Genomic DNA, 21,728 nt, shown 5'->3' on the forward strand with positions numbered 1-21,728 from the left:
GTCGGCTGCACTCTTGATTCGTAGTGGGGGAGGAGAGGGGAAGTGGGAATCGGTATAACACTCACTTCCTTCGGGGTAGCTCTGCCTTTGCTGCTTCTGACGCAGCAGCACCTTCGTGTACGTATCCCCTGCAGAACCTGTGTGGTGGTAGGACAGAGCTTTGGGGGTGAAGGGGTCTCAGCTGGGGGGAGCCCTGCATCTAAACAGGGGTTATTTGTCCTTTACATACATTGAACTGAAGTCTCCTCATGGCCACCCGTAACCTCGTCTGTCTTCATTTCTTGTGCAAGTTGTAGGAAAAGGGGAAGGCGCCCAGGTGGGTTTGGGCAAGCGCCTCGTAGGAGGAGATCTGGGGAAGGAAGGAGACCTCGCAGCAACTATAAAGAGCAGTCCCGGAGCGGTTTGGCACGTGATGAAATTAGACAGTAGGTGCAGGAGTTTGGATATAATGTCAGGGGTTTAAGCTGTAATTCGGGGAACATACATACGCAAGGTAGAAGTGTGTGTCACCAAGGGATCGAAGGCAGAGGTGATGTGGCCAGGCGGGTGCAGGACTCGGTGGCCTGAGAAGGGTGGCCATGGGGGGACTTGTGTCTGCAAGGAGATGTGCTGGTGGGAAGGCATGGAGAGGAGCTGGAATGAGCATTTAGCTGGGTGGGCAAAGCAGAGGCTATTGACACCTCCTGTGTCCAGGACTCTGAGCAGCTCCCCAGATCTTCTCATGAACCTCACCGGAAGCACAGGTGCCCAGTTTGTCCCCAGGAAACTCTAGTCACAAAGATTTCTGAGAGCAAAAACTTCCCGTGTTCTTGCTGGGCTTATTTTTCTGAGGTGTTGCACAAAATCATGTGCTTGGAAACCCATGATTCTCCTTTCAAGGTCTGGTTGTAAAATTGGGTTTTAAAAGCAGACAGTCTTGAATAAGTCAGCATGCTGAGGGATTGTTTTCAGGGGTGTTGTGACCTGATAGCTTCTCCGGGGTATAGTGTGACTGGGCACGTTCCTCGTGCCTCTTCTGACGTCCCGTCGTTGCCTCGACCTTATCCCCACCTTTCCCTTTGCTCTGGGTTTAAAAAGCTTTAAGAGTTTGAATGTTGGTGTAGTTGATGTGGAATCGTGGGTGAAGCCACCTGAGTGGGACTGGTGACTTTCCTCCCTCGGTGGCCTCGCGTGCACTCGGGAAGCGAGGGAAGATGGGCGAGTTACGATTACCCTGTTTTTACCTGCTTACTAGAGCCTTTCATCTTCCCTCTGTTAATTAATGCTAACTGCTCTGCAGTGCTCTAGTTTTAAAGTGAAAATGAAGAACGTGCTTGTGGATGTTGAGTGTTATCTTCAGACACGTTGTAAATGCCACGATGGTCTTCCAGGAGCAGCTCCTTTTGGATCTTCCCGAGTGAAGTCCAGCACAAGGTGTTGAGCAGGGCTGGAGCTTCTACTGCAGGAGACCCGTTGCGGTGGTGGAACTGGAGCGGTAATCCACTGTCTACCAGCAGGACTTCTGCAGGAGAAGCCTCTTGGTCAACTCAAGTGCTGGGAGCCGTAGACCCTTGGTGGAGAAACACTGAAAAAAGGGACCTGTGGGTGCTCACATCAGTCTAGTGTTGACGGGTGGTAGCAGTTTGGTAGAACTTCCCAGAACGGTTTGAGCCCTAGAGGCAGACAAAAGATTCAGGATAATTCTTGGAAATACTGTCAAAATTCTCAAAACGCCTTGAAAGTTCTTGGGAGTGGGAACATGCCAATGACCTTTCCTTTTCTTTATTCCTCCTTCCTATGGTCACCTCCAAGATGCCTTACCAGCCTCTTCCCTCCGGTCCCCTGTTAGGAAGAAATTACTGATAAATGCAATATGGCTTTAATAACAACCAAAACTTATAAACAGAGCTGGGGGGAAACATACTTAAAATATTCCTTAATGTTTTTTCCAGGGGTTGTTCGTAAGAGTAGAGGTCTAATTTGGTGTTAGGAAAAACCAGTGCTGTCTGGCACGCAGATAGTTTATAAGGACTTAAATAAAAAAAATGCACCCAGTAACTTTTGGAGGTCATCTTTAAGCTACTAGAACAAAGCCTTATTCTTAAGAGAGCTTTCCAGGCTCCCAAAGTATTTTAAATGCTGTCCACCCAACTAAAAGTGAAGCCAAGGAGGGCTGCAGCAGCCGAGCGAGGAGGATTTTCTTTTTAAAGTGAGTTTGCTAACCTGGAGGAAAAGGCCGCATGAAAGTTTTGCTTCCGTTTTCTACTTCTGTTATTTTAACTGAAGTTGATGACCTACAAATTTGCTGCAAAATGCTCTGCAGCCTAGGTAAACTCCTCAGTGGCTGCAGCGTGGTGCAAATACGTTGATGAAGAATGATTGCATTCAGCACCCGAGTGCAGGTTTATCTGCTTTTTTTCGCAGCTTGGCTATTTCCTGAGCGGCTCTCGGTACCTCGCGGTGCTGGGGTGGGGGTTGCGGTGAGGAGCACTGACCCGGGGGCTGCCTTCGGAAGGCGCAGTGGCGCGTTCCTGCAGAACTGAGAGCGCCCGTGGAACACTCATCCCAGCGTATGTGTCTCCGGTGAAGGTCCTGGTGGGAGGCTGGAGTGGGGGAAGTCCTTTATTCTGACAGTCTTCCTCCCTCCTCTCCCAAGGGCGTCTTAGCTACAAGTGGAAAGTTCCCTGCAAGTTCCTTTTTTTTTTTTTTTTTTAATTTTTTTTTTCTTCTCCTCCTGAATAGTCATGCTCAGTCTTTATTTATGGACCAAAGTGGTGACTAAAAGCCGTTTTCCATGAGGGTGCAGTAAATTTTTAGGCCTGCAGTATGCTTTGTTTCAGTCAGGACAAGGTGTAGTTGATTATGAAATACGCTGAGCTCTGTCAACGGGGGGCTTCTGAAGTCTGAACCCACCTCTAGCATCTCTGTATTTCTGTTACAATAGCTTCAGTTTATTTTTTTTATCTGTTCCTCTGTGAATGTATCCTTTCTTCCCTGCCTTCTTGCTCCGTGTCACCTAACTGGCTTGGGCCAGAGAGTTATCAAGGCTGTAGATGGTCTGAATCGTAGACGCGGTGAGGGGCCTGCCAGTTGGCCAAGACACCAAACACGGCGAACAGTTGAGCTTGCCCTGTGGGCCCTCCCTCCACTGGGGCGGTGTGGGTTTGTTTCTCTGACTTTTCGCAAAAATCCAGTCTTCGGTACTTGGTGTTTTTCAGCCCCGCTGTCTGCCTGTGGTCCCTGCGATGGGGAAGCACCTGGTGCGACGCCGGGGGAGCAACTCGTGGCGCAGCTGAATGAGGCTGGAAACAAAACTGGCTGTTAAGTTTTGCTCGTTCAACATAGTCAAACTTGAGATAGTCCTCACTTTTCCTGTAAAGTGGTATATTAATTTGGCCGTTGGGGTGTCTTAATGAACAGCTACAACAAGCTTATGCAAATTTATGTGAAATGAGAGGATTGGCACATCAGGCAAGAGATTAGGGCAGCTTCTTATTATTAAATTGACATTGAAATAGCTTATGAAGGTGCTAGATAAATTTTGCAGCAAAAGGAAAATAAAGAAACTGTTGCACTGCTAGCACAGCCTGTGCTGTGGGTTAGGTGCATGCCGTTAAAAAAAAGGAATTAAAAAACACTGATGCTTTGAGTGTTAAAGGAAGGAGGGAAGTGACCAGAAATGTTAAAGGTGATGGAGGGGGAAAGGCTGCGATATACATGAATGAAAGGTCTGTGGTTATTTCTCTTGATTTGTTGGATCTCGTTGAGTTAAGCCGGTGGCCGGGTAGTACAGTGAGAGCGTAGAACTGCTCTGTCATGGTGTGCGGGTGGGTTAATCTTTATCTGTGCTCTCGAAAGAGAAATGGGAATTGTGAACACTGGAAATCACCTGGCTCATTCGGAAATGTACTTCTGGGAAAGTAGGTTTCATATACGCCAGGGAAACGACTTTCTTCAAACCCCAGGCTTTCAGGGAAGCGGTTGGGGTTGCTGGTGGGTGTGGGGTGGAGGGGTTTCTCCAGCCTCCGGGAGGTTAGGCATATGGAGATTTGTTCCCCTCAAGCCCTGTCTCTGTTACGTTTCATAGTTCTAATTTGTTATTTTTAACGCACCTGAGCTGGTGGTAGAAGCGGTGAAAACTGTTTTATAGACGTAGCTCAGGGATTTTAAAGATGAAGTTGGTGAGCTGCTGGCTTTGAGGAATGGGTGTAACCAGGGCCAGACCTGGTGAAGGCCTGGAAGGATGCTGGTGTGCTGGGACAGAAAGGCCAGGATAGTTGTTCCAGGCAGGCAGTAGCTACGGGAGATCCTGAGGACCGGCTTGCGTCTTGTTACTTCTGTTTTTACCAGCCTGGTGTCCAGGTGGCTCTGCCGGGCGTGAGGCTGGTGGTCGCAGAGGGAGGATGCTGTGTGGGACGTGAAGCTTGTGTGGTGTTATCAAGCGTCGATAAGTCTCACCGCTGTTGTCTGTCCCGTTTTATTTTCTATAAACGCGATGCCTAACTTTGTCTTTTCCCTTCCCTTCCGCAGGCTGCCCTCGGGAGAGGCAGTGGGAGGCAGCGGAGCTGGCCTCGGCACCGGGAGAGGCTGGACTTCCCGTCTCTCTGTGCTGAATGGCTGCGATGGCGCCCGCTCTCACTGACGCAGCAGCTGAAGCTCACCACATCCGATTCAAGCTGGCTCCCCCGTCCTCCACCTTGTCGCCTGGCAGTGCCGAGAGCAACGGCAACGCCAACAACATCCTCCTGGCCGCCAACGGCACCAAAAGGAAAGCCATTGCTCCGGAGGATCCCAGTTTAGATTTCCGAAACAACCCTACGAAGGAAGAGCTGGGCAAGCTGCAGCCGCTAGTGGCCTCTTATCTCTGCTCGGATGTAACATCTGTTCCTTCAAAAGAGCCTCTGAAGCTGCAAGGAGTCTTCAACAAGCAGACAGTCCTTAAATCTCACTCTCTCTTATCTCAGTCCTTCTTGAAAACAAGTGATCTGTTGGGGAGGCAACCGGTGTTGGAATTCACTTTGGAGAATCTAAAAACAATGAGTACTAATAGCCAGCCACCTCTCCCGCAAGCGCCTGTAAATGGCTTGGCCAAGAAATTGGCCAAAAGTACCAATTCAGACCATGAAAACTCTAGTTCTCTGAATGGTGGGAAGTGTGCTCCTCCTCCTGCTGCCCTCCAGGGTGTTGACTATAACGCAGGAGGTTCTGAATTGGGGGACTTGAAGACCGGGTTGACCAATTGCACTCTTCCACACAGAAGCCTTGATGCAGAGCACACGACTCCATTTAGCAATAATAGCACTGCAAACAAATCTTCCCTTAATTCCACGGAGCAGCAGCGGGTGCTGGAGGGTGGCAGTGGAGAGACTAGGTTGCCCGGTGTTGCCAGTCACTCTGACTTTGGGAGCAGTAAGTTGGAGGAGCAGAAACCTTCTCTGTTGGCCGGTCACCACAGTGCTCTCGACTCGGAGATGAGGACGAGGGCATTGCTGCGACGGCAGGCAGACATTGAGAACCGTGCCCGCAGGCTGCAGAAACGCTTGCAGGTGGTGCAGGCAAAGCAGGTGGAGAGGCACATCCAGCAGCAGTTGGGTGGCTTCTTGGAGAAAACTCTGAGCAAGCTTCCAACTTTGGACCCCCTGAGGCATCGGAGCCAGCTGATGTTGACCAGGAAAGCAGAAGCAGCCCTGAGGAAAGCTGCGAGTGAGACAGTTACTTCAGAAGGCTTAAGCAGCTTCTTGAAGAGCGATTCAATATCAGAAGAACTGGAGAGATTCACGGCCAGTGGTATGGCCAACTTGAGATCCAGCGAACAGGCGTTTGACTCGGATGTGACTGACAGCAGCTCGGGAGGAGAGTCTGACGTTGAAGAAGAGGAACTGACCAAAGCAGACCCAGAACAACCCCACATACCACTGTAAGTACCAGTCACGCTTCACTTACCGCTGGCGGGGGGGGGGGGGCGAGGTGAAAGGTGGCAGATGAAAAATCGGGATTTTTTAGGAACACTCTTCTCTCTTGATGGGCTTAGACCAAAGAAGTAATTGTTAAAACCAGTGTGGTGTGATTTGCAGCACGCTTCCTAGTTCAGGCAGCACGTGCAGCGTTGAAGGTAAAATTCTTCGTGCATTCGGTAGTCGTTGGTGGTTTTGTGGAGCAGCAAGACCTGGAAATACTGGCTGGCGGGAGCGGTGCAAGCATGCCACCAATCCAAACCCGAAACACTATAAACGGTTCTCTCCATGATGGGTTGGACCTGTCCCCTGAAGTGAAATGTTTGTCTTTTTACAAAGGGGATCTTTGTTGTAAACCAGTTATGTAAAGTAAGGCCAGTCTGAATCTTTGTAGCTGACAACATATTTCTGACTGGGGAATTATTTTTTTGGTTTTTTGTTAAATGAGCTGCCTGGAAAAAAGAAAACTCTGAAAGGATTTGGTCCAAGTACCAGTGGAAGTGTGAAGCGAGCGTGTTCGCTCGAATGCCTGGGAAATTATTGTTGGGAATTTTCTTCTTGTCTGTGAGTTGAATTAAATGATGACAACAGCCTCATAATTATGTTGTTAACTCGATGCTGTTTGCATAAGTGTTAGGTGTCAGTTTGTGTGTGGAGGAGGAAGATCCTCATCAAGGGAAAAGGTCTTGAGACAGGTCAAGGAAGAAGGGAAACTTTCCTTCCGAAGACAGGAATTTTCCCTAGGAGTGCATATCGCAGTATTTTGCACAAAGCTCTTAAAAGGCCATATTCTGTGTGTAGCCTGCGTAAAATCTCGCTTGCATCAGTAGATGATCTCTTCCACCCTGATGGACCTATTGAACTTAAACCTCAGTCTGTGAAGTATAGCTACGGTCGACAAAAACCTCCCCGCAGCAGCCACAGGGGTCCTGTTCGGAACGGGGACGGCTTTCCCATCGAAATAGTCACCAGGACTTTTGCATACCTGCGCTATTCCGGGTTTGTTCAGATCCCTGGGGAGAAATAACTGTTGTCCGAAGTGTGGTTGTTAGTGGTCGGTCCAGTACGGCGGGACACAAATTTGACTGAATTAGGTGGGTGGATGTGAACGGTGCGTGTACTTGGTAACTTCAGCGTCCTCCAAAACCACGCTCATATGGATGAGTGCCGATAAACAGATGTTACAGCTCTTGAATATTAAATTCCAGCTGAATGTCACATCGTGTTTTGGGATGTTAGCATAGGATGAATTTGTGTATGTGAAGTCTTAAACGTGGCATGAGTTCGGCTTTCTCCCAGTGCAAAACTAGTAGCTGAGCATGTGATCCCTGCTGGCTGGACATAAAGGCGTTCTTGCGCTCTTAGAAAAGAGAGTTTAATAACTTTATTCCTGTTTTATGATGTCCACAAACTTGCTGTTGGGATTAGTCGTGAAATTGCGTTTATAAGTATTGTAATTGTTATTGGAGGAGACATTTGATTAAAATTCTGTCCAAAGTAATATTAAACTTCCCATATTGTGGGTTTCATAGATTCACGTGTTGTCTAGCAAAGTGAAATTTCTTTGCCACTCATCTTAATCCCAAGAGGAAGTGCGGTATTCGGAGACGTGATGCGTGAAATTCTTTGCTGACTTTTCTGCCCTTTGTGTTAGTCATGCCTTTAACGTTCCCCAACCTCCTGAGCACTCTTTAAAAAAAGCCAAATATTTTAAAGCTAATAAAAAGAAGGCTCCTTCTATTGGCCGTAGGTTCAGAAGCTGGTGTGTACGCGTACTGGCATCTAGGCCAGGCCCACCAAACCTCCTTTAAAGTTTTTTGCCCGTGGGTATTTAGTAATTAGTCTGCCCGGCATTGACTGTCCTGTTGGCATGAGTGCTTTGACATTGGGTCTCGCCAGCTCTGGCATCGCTGGCGCTGAGGCTGAACGCGCGTTCCTGCTTGTTAGCAAAACTCCCGAAGTCAACCTTAAAAGCTGGTACAAGCCTCTGAGTGCGCCTAAATATCATTCTTTTCAAAGTGGTGCTGAGGCAGGAAGGGGAAGAGCTGACTTTTCCACTGGGAAGCCGCCTTGGGCCAGCTCATTGTACAGAACCATTGTTTTACGATGGGTTTGTGCGTGAGCACAGAAAAGCGAAGGCTTTTTTGCAGGGTTATTCTGCAGCTTGCGGAATTTTACTTATTAGGGGGAAGATTTTTACCCTGATTATTTTCATTTCAGTAACGAGACGGAATATCTTAATGAGTGTAAAAATTTCTGTGTCATCCCTTGGCTGTGTTTTGCTCCTGGGTGCTCCTGCCTTTTCCCAAGCAACTGCTCATTTTTTTTTTTCTAGATCTTTAGTGAGAGTTATGCTCTGAACGCTGCGCCTTGTAGCCTGCTTGCAGTAAGTGGCCATGTCGCTGACTGCCTCTGGGATTCAAGTAGAAGCATGCAAAAGAAACAAAGACGTGTTTACATCATGCTTAGATAAGAGTTGACCTTTGAGTTTTTCTGGCATGGTGACATTCCAGAATCGGTATCTGGTCAAGGACGGACTTCGAAGCATTTGTACTGTTCTGGACCGCCTGATCTCGGCTGTAGAGCAGCGTCTCCCTGAGGAATTGCATCTTTCCAGTAGAGTTAGGGATCTGTCAGAACTTGGTGAGTCCTTCTAAAGCAGTGATAGACCTGCTGCCCAGGAAGGTGCTGTGGTTCAGGTGCGTAACCAGGCCATCGTGTAACGCATAAACAAAGCAGGGAGGTATTCGTTACACCTTTGTTGGGAAGCCCTGCCAGCTAGGGCTTGGTTTAACGAGCCGCTCTTGATTCTCCTGCCGCTGATGGGGAAAGAAAGTGTGTACAGGCAGGGTTGGTTCAGCTGCGTTCTTAGGTTTGTGTGGATCGGGGACCACCAGGTTGCATTTCGTTCGCTCTCAGATTGATAAGACACAATTCTTTGCTTCACAGCTAAGATCCTCTTCTGTGGCGCAGAGTTAGGGTGAGGAGAAGCTCTGCCTCTGCTCGGTGGTGGCGAAGGCAGGTTGGAGCCTCCCTGGTGGAGAATGGGACTGAACTTCTTCAGGTGTGACGGTAGGCAGCAGCCATCTGCAAAAGCCCTGCTGCTTCAGAAGGGCCTGGATGCTGCTGTTGGCACGGTCGGATCAGGAGCTGCTGGTGGTGGAAGGTCGCTCGGAGCAGGACACGTGAATCCCTCCTGGTGCTGGGGGGGCTCTGGCTTGGGTGGCCGGGCGATGGTTTAGCAAGTCATCAAAGTCCTGGTGTTTCCCTGGCCCTGTGTTAATCCACAGAAATACTTCATGCAGCTCCTGCATCTTCACAGTTGTTGCTTTTCTCAGGCTGGTCAGTTTCTTTGCTTGTCTTCCATTTCCCTGTAGACTGGTTTTGTCAGAATTCACCAATTATTTTTGGCTGATTAGTTACCTCTGTCGAGCAGCAGCATAGGCATTAGCTGGTGCGCGGTGTGTGATTCAGTCTCTGCGATCCCCAGCTTCAGTCCGTGTACTATGGAAAAATTTTCTGAAAAGGTAGCGAAAACAAATATTTAATTGGAACTTATCTTTTAGTTCAGGTTTCTTATCTGGAAAGTCACTTTTCACGGCAGTTACATCAAGCTGCTGGGAGTGAACTGGAGTTCGTAGTGACTAACTTCTCACAGCAGCTTTTACGAGGGTCGGAGAATACCGACGGCGTGTTCGGCTGTGGTTGTTACAGTGCCTATGGCCACGATGCCTAAGCACACTTTAATTATCCCCATTTACTGGTGGGAAATCCGAGCACCTTGTGCACTTTGGTGTTGCAGTGAATCATTTCGCAGCCTTGGAACCCGTGCGGTGACTCCTCCCTGGGCCGCGTCACATCGCGCTGCCCGGATTTCAGAATTGCTGGACTTGGAGCAGTAATGGAGATTTCTCACTAAAACCTGCTTTTCTCGGCGCTCCTTTCCAAGTCCTGTGTTGGAGAGGAATGTTGGAGAGATGGCTCTTGCATCGGTGGTTGGTCGAGGGGTGGTTGCAGTTGGTGCATCAGTTGGCTGAGAAATAGGATTTAGAAATTCTGATTTTTCCTCCCTTGATTGTATTTTTTCAAGGGAGAGCATGATAAGGAAGCCTGTATCTCGAAAGCTACTAAAACAGCATTTCTCAAGCCTGTGTCTTCGTGGAACTGTAATTCAGGTGGCAGATCCCACGCTGTGGGGACTAAGGAAGCTTTTCCAACTGGTCACAAACGGGTTTCACTAACTCTGGATTTATACAGAGCAATCTCTAAAAGTTTGTCTCTACTCTTTGTGACTCTTTCAGTTACCTGCTTGGCTTTTTTTGGTGTTCTTCTTGGTTTTGATTTCTAGCTGTGATTGTAGCTACTGACACCAGCTCGGTGCCTGACCTTCTAGTTCTCAGCTATTTAGGAAAACGTATGGATGTCGTACCTGAATTGCTGGTAATCCACGTGCTGCTCAGCAGCAGTATGTTGGTTGAGAGATGTCTCTCAAGCGTCTTTCATTTGGTAAGAGAGAAAGAGAGCAAATCCTCAGCGTGTTCTTGCTTTGCATTTGAAAGCGGAAGAGCGGAGAGCAGTTCATTGTTCAAAAATGCTTAATCAGGTATCCGGAGTAAGTAGGACACTCCGCCAGTCCCTCTTGCTTTTAAGCAAAGAGGGCAAACGAGAACACTGCTTGAGAAAAGATCTTACGAAAAACGAGTCAGTTATTTCTCCCAGAAATGTTGGTCGTTGTGCACCTTTTATAGATAAAATGGGTGTCTAATAAATCGTGTCTGATTTATTGGAGTCTGGACGGGAGGTGAAGTGTTTCGGTGTCCGTGCTCCCCTGTCCGTCCCCAGAACTCGGTTAAGGCAGTGCTGTTGGCTTTCATCCTAGAGGGAGTTCGATGCGTTGGGTTAAATTTATCTTTCGAGGATGAAGTCACAGTTGTTTTGGCGGTGGGGGGGGGAGCAGAAGGGAACCAGCCCTCGGTGTTGGGGGGAATAACGACAGAGTTGGGTGCTGCGGCGCAGGAAAGCGTTTGAATTTGGTGTAGGGAAGGTTGAATGCAGGCAAAGCATCTTTCTGCGCCTTTCTCGCAGATGTCTTTAGTGATGGTGCAGGGTTTTGGGTTGTCCTGTTCGGACTCAGCTCTTCTCTGCCTCTTTCTTGGGCTGCTGGGCTGGTGTATGAAAGGTAATTGGGAGGGCTGGATGCGGTTTGGTGTCCGGCACTACCAATAAACTCCACTTTGTCTGTATGTAGCCCTTAGACAGCGGGGCAGCGAGCGAGAACAGGCTCTAGGTCAGTGTTTTTTAGGACTTGTGGGTGACACTTTGGATAGGGTTGCATAAATACGTACTTGACTGTTCATTGGAAAAAGCCTGTCACAGCATCCGAAGCAGCAGGAAAAAAAAAAAACCACTTGTGAAGTTTGTGAATGTGAACTGGCATTAAAGCCCTGGTGTGGTAACTCATCTGCTTCCCTACGGTCGCGTGTGAAATTGAAGTTAGTGTTTGAGCAAGGGAAAGGGGCCCTGTTTAGAGCTGATCTCTAATATTGAAGTCTAATATACTGATGTGGGGGATGGGAAAAAGACTTTTGTATTACATTACACCAGCACCTGTAAGCAGCTACGGTTTAGAGCTGTGTTTTTATTCGTGCTAATACTGACACAAGATGAAAAGTGACTGTGTGGCTGAGATTAAAACTGGAGCAATGGCAAACATGGCATTCCTTAAGGAGATTGTAAAGGCGCGCTTCACAGATGTGCTTTTCGTCCTGAAAGATTTCGGGTTTCATTGTTCACCCCATAACGTGGGTTATTTTGCCCCCCCTCCTTTGTTCTCTCCTTCGGCAGATAGCTTCTGGTCGCGCTAGCTCGGCAGCAGCAGACTTCCAGCTGGGGGAAAATGTTTTCCTTGCTAACCTGGCATTACCCCAACAGATTTTTCCACGGAGCATGTTTTGGGCACACCCTGGATATGGTGCGTTTTGCAAGTGTCTTGTTTCAAAGGCTCGGGGAGCTGGATGGCTTTGCTGGGCCATCCTCGGATAAAACGCTTCAGGTGGAAGAGAACTTAAAAAACTGACTCAGGTTTTACTTGCTGGATTTCAGAATGAAAGGAAGGACTTAAAAATACAAATAGGTGAAGGCCTGGGTATTGACTAGTAATTCATCTGGGAAGAGGAAAGAGAAACTGGAATTGCAGTTGAGTCTGTTGCAGTTGTCCGTCGTGCCTGTGGAGCCAAATCGGAGCTGGGGATGGTTGGATTCTCCACTGCCCTGGAGTTGTCTCCAGCATCCTCTGGTTGTTCTCTGCTTTTGGAAGACACGATCGTGGAATCATAGAATGGTTTGGGTTGGAAGGGACCTTAAAGATCATCTCGTTCCACCCCCCTGCCCTGGGCAGGGACACCTCCCACCAGCCCAGGTTGCTCCAAGCCCCGTCCAACCTGGCCTTGAACCCCTCCAGGGATGGGGCAGCCACAGCTTCTCTGGGCAACCTGGGCCAGGGGCTCGCCACCCTCACAGCCGAGAATTTCTTCCTCACATCTCATCTAAATCTCCCCTCGTTCAGCATAAAACCCTTCCCCCTCCTCCCATGGCTCCCCTCCCTGATCCAGAGTCCCTCCCCAGCTTTCCTGGAGCCCCTTTAGGGACTGGAAGGGGCTCCACGGTCTCCCCGGAGCCTTCTCTTCCCCAGGCTGAACCCCCCCAGCTCTCTCAGCCTGTCCCCACAGCAGAGGGGCTCCAGCCCTCCCAGCATCTTCGGGGCCGCCTCTGGCCCCACTCCAGCAGCTCCGTGTCCTTCCTGTGCTGAGGACTTCAAAGCTGGATGCAGGCATGTGATGATGTGCTGGTCGTTGATGTTGGTTTCCTTAAGTAACATCCAGCTTTTTTTTTCTTCTCCCCCCTCTGACCTTCTCTGTGATAAGGTTACTGCCTGGAATGCCTGCTCCGGCTCTGACCTCAGCACTGAAGGAGCTATTTATGGGAAGGGTACCTGGCACCGGCGCGCAGAGTCAAGGATTTGGTTCATGGTGCCTGGGATTTCCATCTAGAACACGTTTTTTCATTAAACTGCACCACATCAGCAGTGAGGGGGATGATCCTTTGGTGAAGGAATATTTAAAAGGATCAGGGACTTGTGCTGTTGAGAGCTTAAATTCACTGGTTTGGTTATGGAGATGGGGTGTCTCAAAAATTCTCCTGCAGATTGGTGGTGTTGAAGGTAACTGTCTTGTTGTCTGCCCCTCCCCAAAGCCAGCCTCCAACTTCACATGCCAAAACACACTTACTCCAGCAGTTGGCCGTGGAGGTCATCACGGTGATGTATTTAAAGCTCTTCTGTTAGTTGTAAGCCGTCAGGTTAGTGAAGGTGAACAACTTGGCAGATGGCTGTTTTCTCCCTGGTGCTCATGTGCAACCATGATGTCTTAACTGCAAAACGAGATGTTCCCTGTGATAGTGGTGGCAGAGTTCGGCTGGCACATCTCGTGACGCTTCAGCTCCTGAAACAGATTAATTTGTGCTTGTCTTATGAATGAACATAAGCGTGCTCTTTCCAGAAGTGTTTATTTCTGATACTGAGCCCATTTTAAAGAGTTGTAGCTCCCTTTATCTGTGAAATACGTGCATCCTTACGATGTAAAATACATAGTTTGAGTTGTCTCTCACTCGTGTAGTGGAACAGCTGGGGGAACGGGAGAAAGGGGTAGCTTTTGACAGAGATCTCGCTGCAGTTTCAGGTGTCTCCTTGCGGCACCGTACAGCACTGGGTTTGTCAGGTAGTTCTGAGTGTCGTTTCACTTCTTAAGAAGTGCCTCCTGATGGGGTGGATTTGTGAAGTGTGACTTCATTTGGCTGCTTGCTTAATAAAATATTCAGTAACTTAAAGCACTGAAAAAAAAATAATTATATACCCCCCACTATAATGGTGGCTTTTTTTTTTTTAATTAACATTTGGTCATCAAATTACTAAAAGAGGGAAATAAGGAGGATCAGGGTACTCCTTATGCAGCAGCGCTTTAGGCTTCTGTATTTGTGACATTTTAGCAGTTTCCATAGTAACACGTAACGATGTTGTAAGAAATGTTGCAGGGATTTTATTTGTATAAGGGAGGACTTTAAAATATTAATGGAAGGCAGCATGAATCGGAGGGAAGTCTAATCATATTTGGGAGAAAAAAAATTGATGCTAGGTAGAAGAAAATGACTTAAGGTATTGTCTGGAGCGAACAGCCGTCTGTAGATTGAACTCATCTGGGCCAGCAAACAGAAAATAAGAGAACTTGGGAATGTTTGCCAGAAAGCCTCTCCTCTCTGATACTATAGGTAAAGGTTTGGAAATATTCTGCTGTCGCTCGGTCGCCAAGTCTAGGTAAAAAATATTTTGTCTCAGAAATAACTTTTTGTCCCAGCCCGTGTGCAGTTGGAGCTCAGTTCCGGTCCCTCTTTTATGATACTGGTTAAATGTTTGGAGCCGTTACCCCATTTGCATTCATGGGGGTTTCTGTAAACGTAGTTGGGTTAAAAATTGGCTGTCTCCGTGTAGAAGCCTTTGTAGCAGAGTTGCTCATGCAGCTTTACAGGCAATCTGCATTTAACGAATTCCCTGGCAGCTCCTACTTAATGACCGATATCGAGCTTTTGCTGTTTCAGGGCTGGTGACGTTACATTGCGTTACCAAATCCGATCCACTCTTGTGTAAGAAGCAAAGGGGTTTTGTGTAGATGCAATTGGCAGAAATCACAAAAAAAAATTGGTTTCTTGGAGGAAGAGGGTTCAGAGAGGGATGTTTGTGTGTATATATTTAAGTTTCGGGTAAGATTGAGTTGTGGGTCAGCAGCCATCCACCTAGCCCCGTATTTCCACCCAGTTAGGCGAACGGAGGCAGTGGAGGGCAGAAAAAGGCACTGTGGTTTAGACGGCTTTGCAATTAAATCACTTGGAAGAACCCGGCAAGAAATTCCTACTTTCCAGATTAGCTCAAACGTCATTGCACGAATGCCTCACTTCCGTGTATCTTAGCTGTGGTTTTCTCTTATCAAGTTAGATATTTAATCTTTCCATTATAAAGTTTGGTATTGAGTCTTCTGAGGTTCTGGCCGTGCCCTGGTAGCCCGGGGAGCTGCCGTGAGCCCGTCCTGGCGATGGTTGGTGCCCTCTGGACTCAGCTCGCTGCTGCCCGGGGGTTACAGACAGTTCCTTGCCAGGCTCTTGCACCGCCACTTTCTCATTTTTCTCTCTCCTAATTACAAAGCTTGGGTGTAGCAACAGCCTGTTCTGCCTTGCCCTTGTCTTCTCTCTGCATCTGAGTAGTAGTTAACACATTTCTTCTGCCCATTTGGCTTTGGAGAAGACACCTCCTTTTGATGCAGCAGCGCTCGGTCCTGGCTCATTCCTGGGCCTCTGGGTGTTGCGGACGCTGCTGCTCCTTCTCCACGTGCTTGTGATCTGGTGGGATGAGCGGTTTCACTCCTAGGAGCTGTGTGGACATCAGTTCTCACCATGTTACGCCAAATCACAGACTGGCAGGGGCTGGAAGGGACCTCTGGAGAGCATCTAGTCCGACCCCCTGCCAAAGCAGGCTCACCCCGAGCCGGTTGCACAGGAAAATGCATCCAGGGTTTTGAATATCTCCAGAGACGGAGACTCCCCCACCTCTCTGGGCAGCCTGTGCCAGGGCTCTGCCACCCTCAGAGTAAAGAAGTTTTTCCTCATGCTGAGATGGAATTTCCCGTGTTCCAGTTTGTGCCCGTTACCCCTTGTCCTGTCCCCGGGCACCACTGAGAAGAGCCTGGCCCCATCCTCTTGCCCCCTGCCCGTTAGCTCTTGCTGAGCGTTGCTGAGCTCCCCTCTCAGCCTGCTCTTCTCCAGGCGGAACAGCCCCGGGGCTCTCAGCCTTTCCCCAGCACAGAGATGCTCCATCCCCTCAGCATCTCCACAGCCTCCGCTGTCCCCTCTCCAGCAGTTCCCCGTCCTTGCGGAACCGGGGAGCCCAGCACTGGCCCCAGAGCTCCAGGTCCCGTCCTGCCCTGGTGCTGTGAGTGTCACCATAGAGGAAAACAGAGTGTCCCTGTGTCCATGGAGAGAGGCAGGGTCTGATCCAGAGGGAAGAGCTGAGCTGGAGATAGGCGGCTTTGAAGGTGTTTTGGTGATCTTGGCTCGGCATGGCTTCGGCAGCTTCCGACCAAATTTAACTCCTCTGGTCCCAATTCCTGATCTGTCTGGTTTGATGTGCAGAGGTAGTGGCTCTCCATCTTCCCAGTGGCATTTTTCGCTGCTGGAGGCTCACACCCCGGTGCCCAAGGGGAGAATATTTCTGTTTCGCAGCTGTTACTATTCCTGGGCTGGGGCAGTAGCATGAATAAAAGTTGCACCAGCTAAATCTGCCTATTTTTGTGTGAATTGGAGCCCTTCTCCATGTGACTTCTGCTATTCCAGTGCTGGCTATTTCAGAAAAATGAGACAATTAGCCTTCTGTGGATCTGCATTTCGAATGCAGAACACTTGCAGGGCTCTTGCTCCATGTATGCAACATTTTGTGGTATTGGCTTTTTACGGTCTCAGACTAAAACAAGACAATTCTTCTCTCTCCGCTCCTTCTGTGTCGTACGTAGCTCTCCGACCACTTGCAGAAATTTTTGAAAGTCAAAGGGAAGATGCTGTTTATACTGAGACAGCAGAAAATAATGTGAAGAAACAACCACATTAGGAAATCTTTCAAGGCATTAACCACTTTTCCCGTGTCAAGGCAGATTACAGTGATACAGGCTGATTTTCAGCAATTTTTCATCGCAGTGTACACACCTGAGTGTTGTCTAGTGACCTCTGGAGGGTTGGTTTCCCACATATTGGTCAAAGCCTTACCTTTTTAAAGGAAATAATTCTGTTTGAGTAGTAGCCGGCTACTTAAAGAAGATTCTTCAGCGCGATGATTCATATTGTGCCTAAAGACAGCTTTCCATATCCAGCCCTCGCTCACTCCCCCTACCATCCCCCTCTTCCTGCCTCTGGAAATGGGCTAGAAGCCCGAAACAACTTAACTCTTGGTTATTTAAACCTATTTTGAATAAGTGATGCTTGTTGAAAATCTTAACCTGAAGGCTTTGATTGACATTGTCTTGTGCATTAGGTCTTAAACTGGCTTATGAAGTGTGTAACTTTGCTGTTTGGTTTTTTTTTTATTTATTTTATTTCCAGCTGCTTTTTTATGACCATGAGCCGTTCTTTGAATTCTTACGAATGGGCTGAAGTTACATCTGTCTCCAGTTACAGCGGTTCTGTGCTCGTTTGCTCCTTTGTGTGAATCTTTGACTTGCCGAAGGTGCCCTGCTGCCCCTGCTCTGCGTTAGCTCTCCTCTGCTATTGCTGCCCAGCTCTTTTTAATATAAGGAGGTCTGGTTACTTCTGCAGCTAATTTTCCTGCGTGCTGGCTGTCGCGGTAGCATTTATTTTCAAAATAGGATTGTTTGTGGAGAGCAAGCTTTTGTAACCCATCCTAGTTGTCATGGCACGGATCTGCCTGTTTTTCCCCCCTCGCCGCTGTTCCCGGGTGCGCTTTGGTTATGTTAAACTCCTGAAACCAAACGCCTCTTCAGCCTGGGTACAGGTAAGCCCTAATCAGATTAACCGCTCTGCAAATGGAGTTGCTTATTTTACCTGTGTTTTCTTGTGCTTGAGCAAGTGAATTTGTGTGCGAGGGCAGGGCGCTCTTCTGTGATGAATGAAAGTAAAAATGACTCAACCAAGCTCTTGGTGGCTGTATGAAGATCTAGTGAACATTATCGACTGTGTTTACTTGAATTCCCTATCTATGTGTGTATGATTTTCTTTTCCCTTCGCTCTTTCCCTCTCCCCCATGGGCAGTGGTTGCACGTTTGCCATCGCCTCCGCTTTACGTCCTTGGGTAATTTCTGTGGCACAGTTTCTTCTGAACCAGGGTTTGCCCACTGCTCGGGTGGGTGGCTGGGATGCGCAGGGCCTCTTGTTGTCTTGCGCCCACTTTCCTCTCTGTTCCTTCGTTTTTTCCATCCTTTGTTCCTTCATTTTCCCATCCTTCCCACCGTTTAAAAAGATAGTATCTGAAAAACTTCGTGGCGCTCAGCGATGCAACTCCTGGAGAGGCGAAGATGCGTAGAAACTTTTATGTGGTTGTGGTTGGTTTGTTTTTTTTTTTTTTTCATCATCGTTGTCATGTCTGAAGGCTTTGGTTATAAATTCCCAGAAGCTCTTAGTTGTGATGCTTGGCACAAGTGATGTGTGCGAGACTTCGACGCTGGGGAGGTGACCTCCGCAGTCTCTCGTAGCGGTAACGAAATGGTCCCCGCTAATGAGAGGCTGTTGCTGTAGCTGAGCGTTACTCGAATCTGCCGTCGGAATCCTCTCTTCATTGTTCCGCTCTGATGTTGCGGCATTCCTCAAAATCACTTTCATGTAGTTCTCGTCTTGCTTGTTAGCAACTATCTGCATCCAGAGCACTCGGCTACTTTAAATTTGCCTTATATAATTGAAATCTCCCCCCACCCCCCCTTTTGGAGCTTTCTAGTAGGATTTTTTTTAATTTATTTTTATAGTTTTTTCCCCTCTCTGATGTAGGTGTTTGAGTTTCTCAACTAGCCAGATTAGTACATAAAGTAATCTTCCTGTTCTGGGTCTTGCTGCAGTAGTCTTACTGGAAAAAAAAATATTTGTTTTCACCTAAATTATTAGGCCTGGGAGAAAACTCCTTAATCTTCCTTCCACTTTGAGAGACTGAAAGCAAAATTTCAAAGAATCCGTATGCGGTGAAGCCTTTTCTCCCATAATATTTTTTACTCTGGTCCTGAAGAGATTGGCTGGAGTTGTGAGGCGAGTTGGATGCTTATTGCCCAGCGACTGGGGATTTTGGTCGGATGAGAATTACTGGGATGTGTGTGCGCCTGTCCTTGCTGCCCTTGAGAACTGCTGACCTGCTACGAACGGGAGTATTAATTGAAGTAACGGAGCTCTCGTGTGTTTCGCTTCATTTCTGGGAGTAACTTGGCCAAAAGCATCTTGCTTTATTTGTTTAGCTGATGCTTGGCGAGATAAAGGAGGTTCTGAGAATTTGTGATTATCTGCTTAACTGTGGCTTATGCTGTTGTCTCCTACAATGCAGCGGAGCAGATAGGTAGCACCCCTCCTCCTCCTCCTCCTCCTCTCCGCAGCGAAGAACAGCAGCTGCCCGCCTTCCTCGAGGATTAATCATCGCCATCGTACCTCTGATCAGGTTTTGACACACATTAGGGCAGAGAGCTGAACAGAAAAGTGTCGTCTCGCTTCACAAAAATGTCTTGGAGGATGAAAAAAAAAAATAAAAATCCTAGTACTTTATGTACTAGTTTGGCTAATTGAGAAATTCAAACACCTACATCAGAGAAGGGAAAAAACTGTAAAAATAAATTAAAAAAAGCGCAAAAATCCTGCATAGATATACCCCTTTTTTAATAATTGTAATTGCCTCTTAGCTTAGTGCTGGCTAATATCACTTCTAAAGTCCTGGCATTTATTGCAAGAGACTGGACGATAATTTCAGAGGGACGTTTTCCCTTTGTACCAAGTTCTGTCTGTATTTTATTTTTTTTAAGCTTAAAACATCCCGTCGTCTCTAGCACTCGTCGCGAGCTTCCTCGCCCTTTGAGCGCGATGAGAGTCCGGGAGTACAATGGCTGCATTATGGTTCTGGTTCTTACCGCAGCTCGTTCCAGCTCGGCTAATGAAAAAAATTTGTCGTATCTCTTCCAGAGCTGGGAATCCTCTAGGTCTGGGGAAGCGAAAATGCGTAATAATTTGGCTGCTCAGCCCGCTTGGCCCTTTGGACCCTTGGAGGCTGTGGAGTAATCGACTTGCAGCGATGGCTCTTTGTTTCCGACACAATTACTTTTGTGTTGGCTTTTGTTGCGAAAGGCTTGGCTTCAAAGTTTTTGAATGCGTTTGAAAATGTACCATGTGTTTTACGCTTTCTTCTGACATGTGCAAATAACGTTGACGCCAGTCAGGAGAAGGGCCTTGTCCTGAAGCGGCGAAGTCTCAGGTTCGGCCCAGTATAATTCGCTCCGACGGCAAACGATGCTGTTCACAGTGGCATCGTCCATCAGACATGGGGCTGTTGAGTCTCCTCTCAGCCTGACAACGTCGTCTGCTGCGGATTTTAGAAATCTCAAGAGGTTGAGAATCTGCCTTCTGTTCTTTGCTTTGTGTGAACCTTTTTAAATCTTACCAAGCATCACGGGCTGGGAGATGACAATGTACTGCAAACTGTTTTCCTTTGCTGCCTTTGCTCCTGGGTTGCCTGACTGAAAGGTGACACAGCTCAAGTTTTTGGGGCTCTCGTCCTGTCTTGTGGACACGTCGACGTGACATGCTCTGCTTTTGCTTGTAAAGAAAAAAATTAAAAAAATCTAGTATTCGCTTCTATAGAAAAGCATAACTCCTGGAAAGTAGTGAGTTTAAGGCAAGTAATGCTCCGTTCACTCCCTCCCTCTCCCCTAAAAGAATAAGAAAAACCTTCTGAAATAAACACTTCTCTTAGGAAAAACTCCTGAGGAGACTGATCTCATGATGTTCTGAGAAACTGAGGAGGGTTGGGGTAACGGTGGAAGCCCTGCCTCTTGTACGAGATGTTTCAATGCTGCCAATCAAAACATCTTCTAAAAATATCCCATCTTCTAGAAGAATCTACTCTTGCAAATCGGAGCCTGATATTAAATAACATACTGTTGATTGCGAAGGATCCAAATTAAAGAAACAGACCAATAGTCATCTCTCTTTTCTCCCTTTCCAGCTCTTTATTAAATTGCTGGCTATTTGTTGCAGGCTTCACACAGGATGCAAATAAAATTAGTCTGAGCACGAGCTCCTTCCAGAAATGTGGTACTTGGACTGCAGGAGAGTTTGCTCAGAAGGTGGAAACTGGCTGGCTTTTCTCTACAGAGACTTTTTTTTTTTGTCCTGTCGTATGCCTGGTGTCTTGGCATGAAGGAGACATTATCTAGTCCTCTTCAAAAGGCCTGAAGTAGAGCGTGTGTCTTGGCTGAACCTGATTGAAAGGGCTGAGGAGAATCTATCCAAGAAAAATAAATTTCTGGTGGAGCAGCCAACGGCGTGTGACATGAACCGCTTTGGGAGGGATGGGGTGGCAGGAATAGAGCGGTTTGATTTGGCTCTGGGAAATAGGAGGGTACAGTTAAGATAGAACCATCTCTTTTAGCCTAAAATAATTCAGTTCTTGGTGTTTTCTCACCAGTTCTTGTTCCTGTGGTATCTCTTTTCCACCTTGTACCCTGTATTTTCTAATCTTCTGTAGAATAAGAGCATCTCCCTGCTCTCCTGCTCTGTAGACCCTGGAGCCGGGTACCTGCCGAGGACGGGGATCGTTGCTGGCGTTGGGATCTGGGCTCCTGCCCACTAGGCTCTGCATCGCCCAGAGCCCTGGCGGGGAGATGGATCCCGTGGAGCTGCTGCTGTTGTGTTCCTGGGGCTGTAAAAGCTCGACGGGTTTATTAGTTTGCAGAGGTGCAGTTCGTAGGGGTTGGTTTGCTTGGGGAGGGAGAAGAGCGTGGGTGGTGTGGTGTTGGGCTCATCTTTTCTAGCTTATCCATGGTTGCCTCTTCCCCGACCCTGTCTGGCCCCTCGCTCCCAGCGTTGTGATTTCGGGACTCCCCGGTTTGCATTACCATCAGGGAGGAGCAGCGTGGCGGCGGCAAACCTGCCACATCGGCTCGACACAAACCCGCATTGTCCTTGACAAGGAAAGAGCCTTCCAATAATTCACCTTGCCAGCAA

General features: G+C 47.9%; 1 protein-coding gene across 6 annotated transcripts in view; it reads left to right on the forward strand.

Moving 5' to 3' along the window:
• Window positions 1-21,728, forward strand: part of KANSL1 (KAT8 regulatory NSL complex subunit 1) — a 103,595-nt gene that overhangs the window by 14,564 nt on the left and 67,303 nt on the right. For all 6 annotated transcript variants that reach the window (XM_054224259.1, XM_054224258.1, XM_054224260.1 and 3 more), the window contains one exon: window positions 4,510-5,896. In XM_054224259.1, the coding sequence (XP_054080234.1) occupies window positions 4,593-5,896 (1,304 nt within the window). In that variant the 5' untranslated portion in view covers window positions 4,510-4,592. Of the gene's footprint in view, window positions 1-4,509; window positions 5,897-21,728 lie in introns of those variants that run through there.

Source organism: Rissa tridactyla, chromosome 19 (assembly GCF_028500815.1).
Source record: "Rissa tridactyla isolate bRisTri1 chromosome 19, bRisTri1.patW.cur.20221130, whole genome shotgun sequence".
In the NCBI taxonomy this organism is placed as follows: domain Eukaryota; kingdom Metazoa; phylum Chordata; class Aves; order Charadriiformes; family Laridae; genus Rissa; species Rissa tridactyla.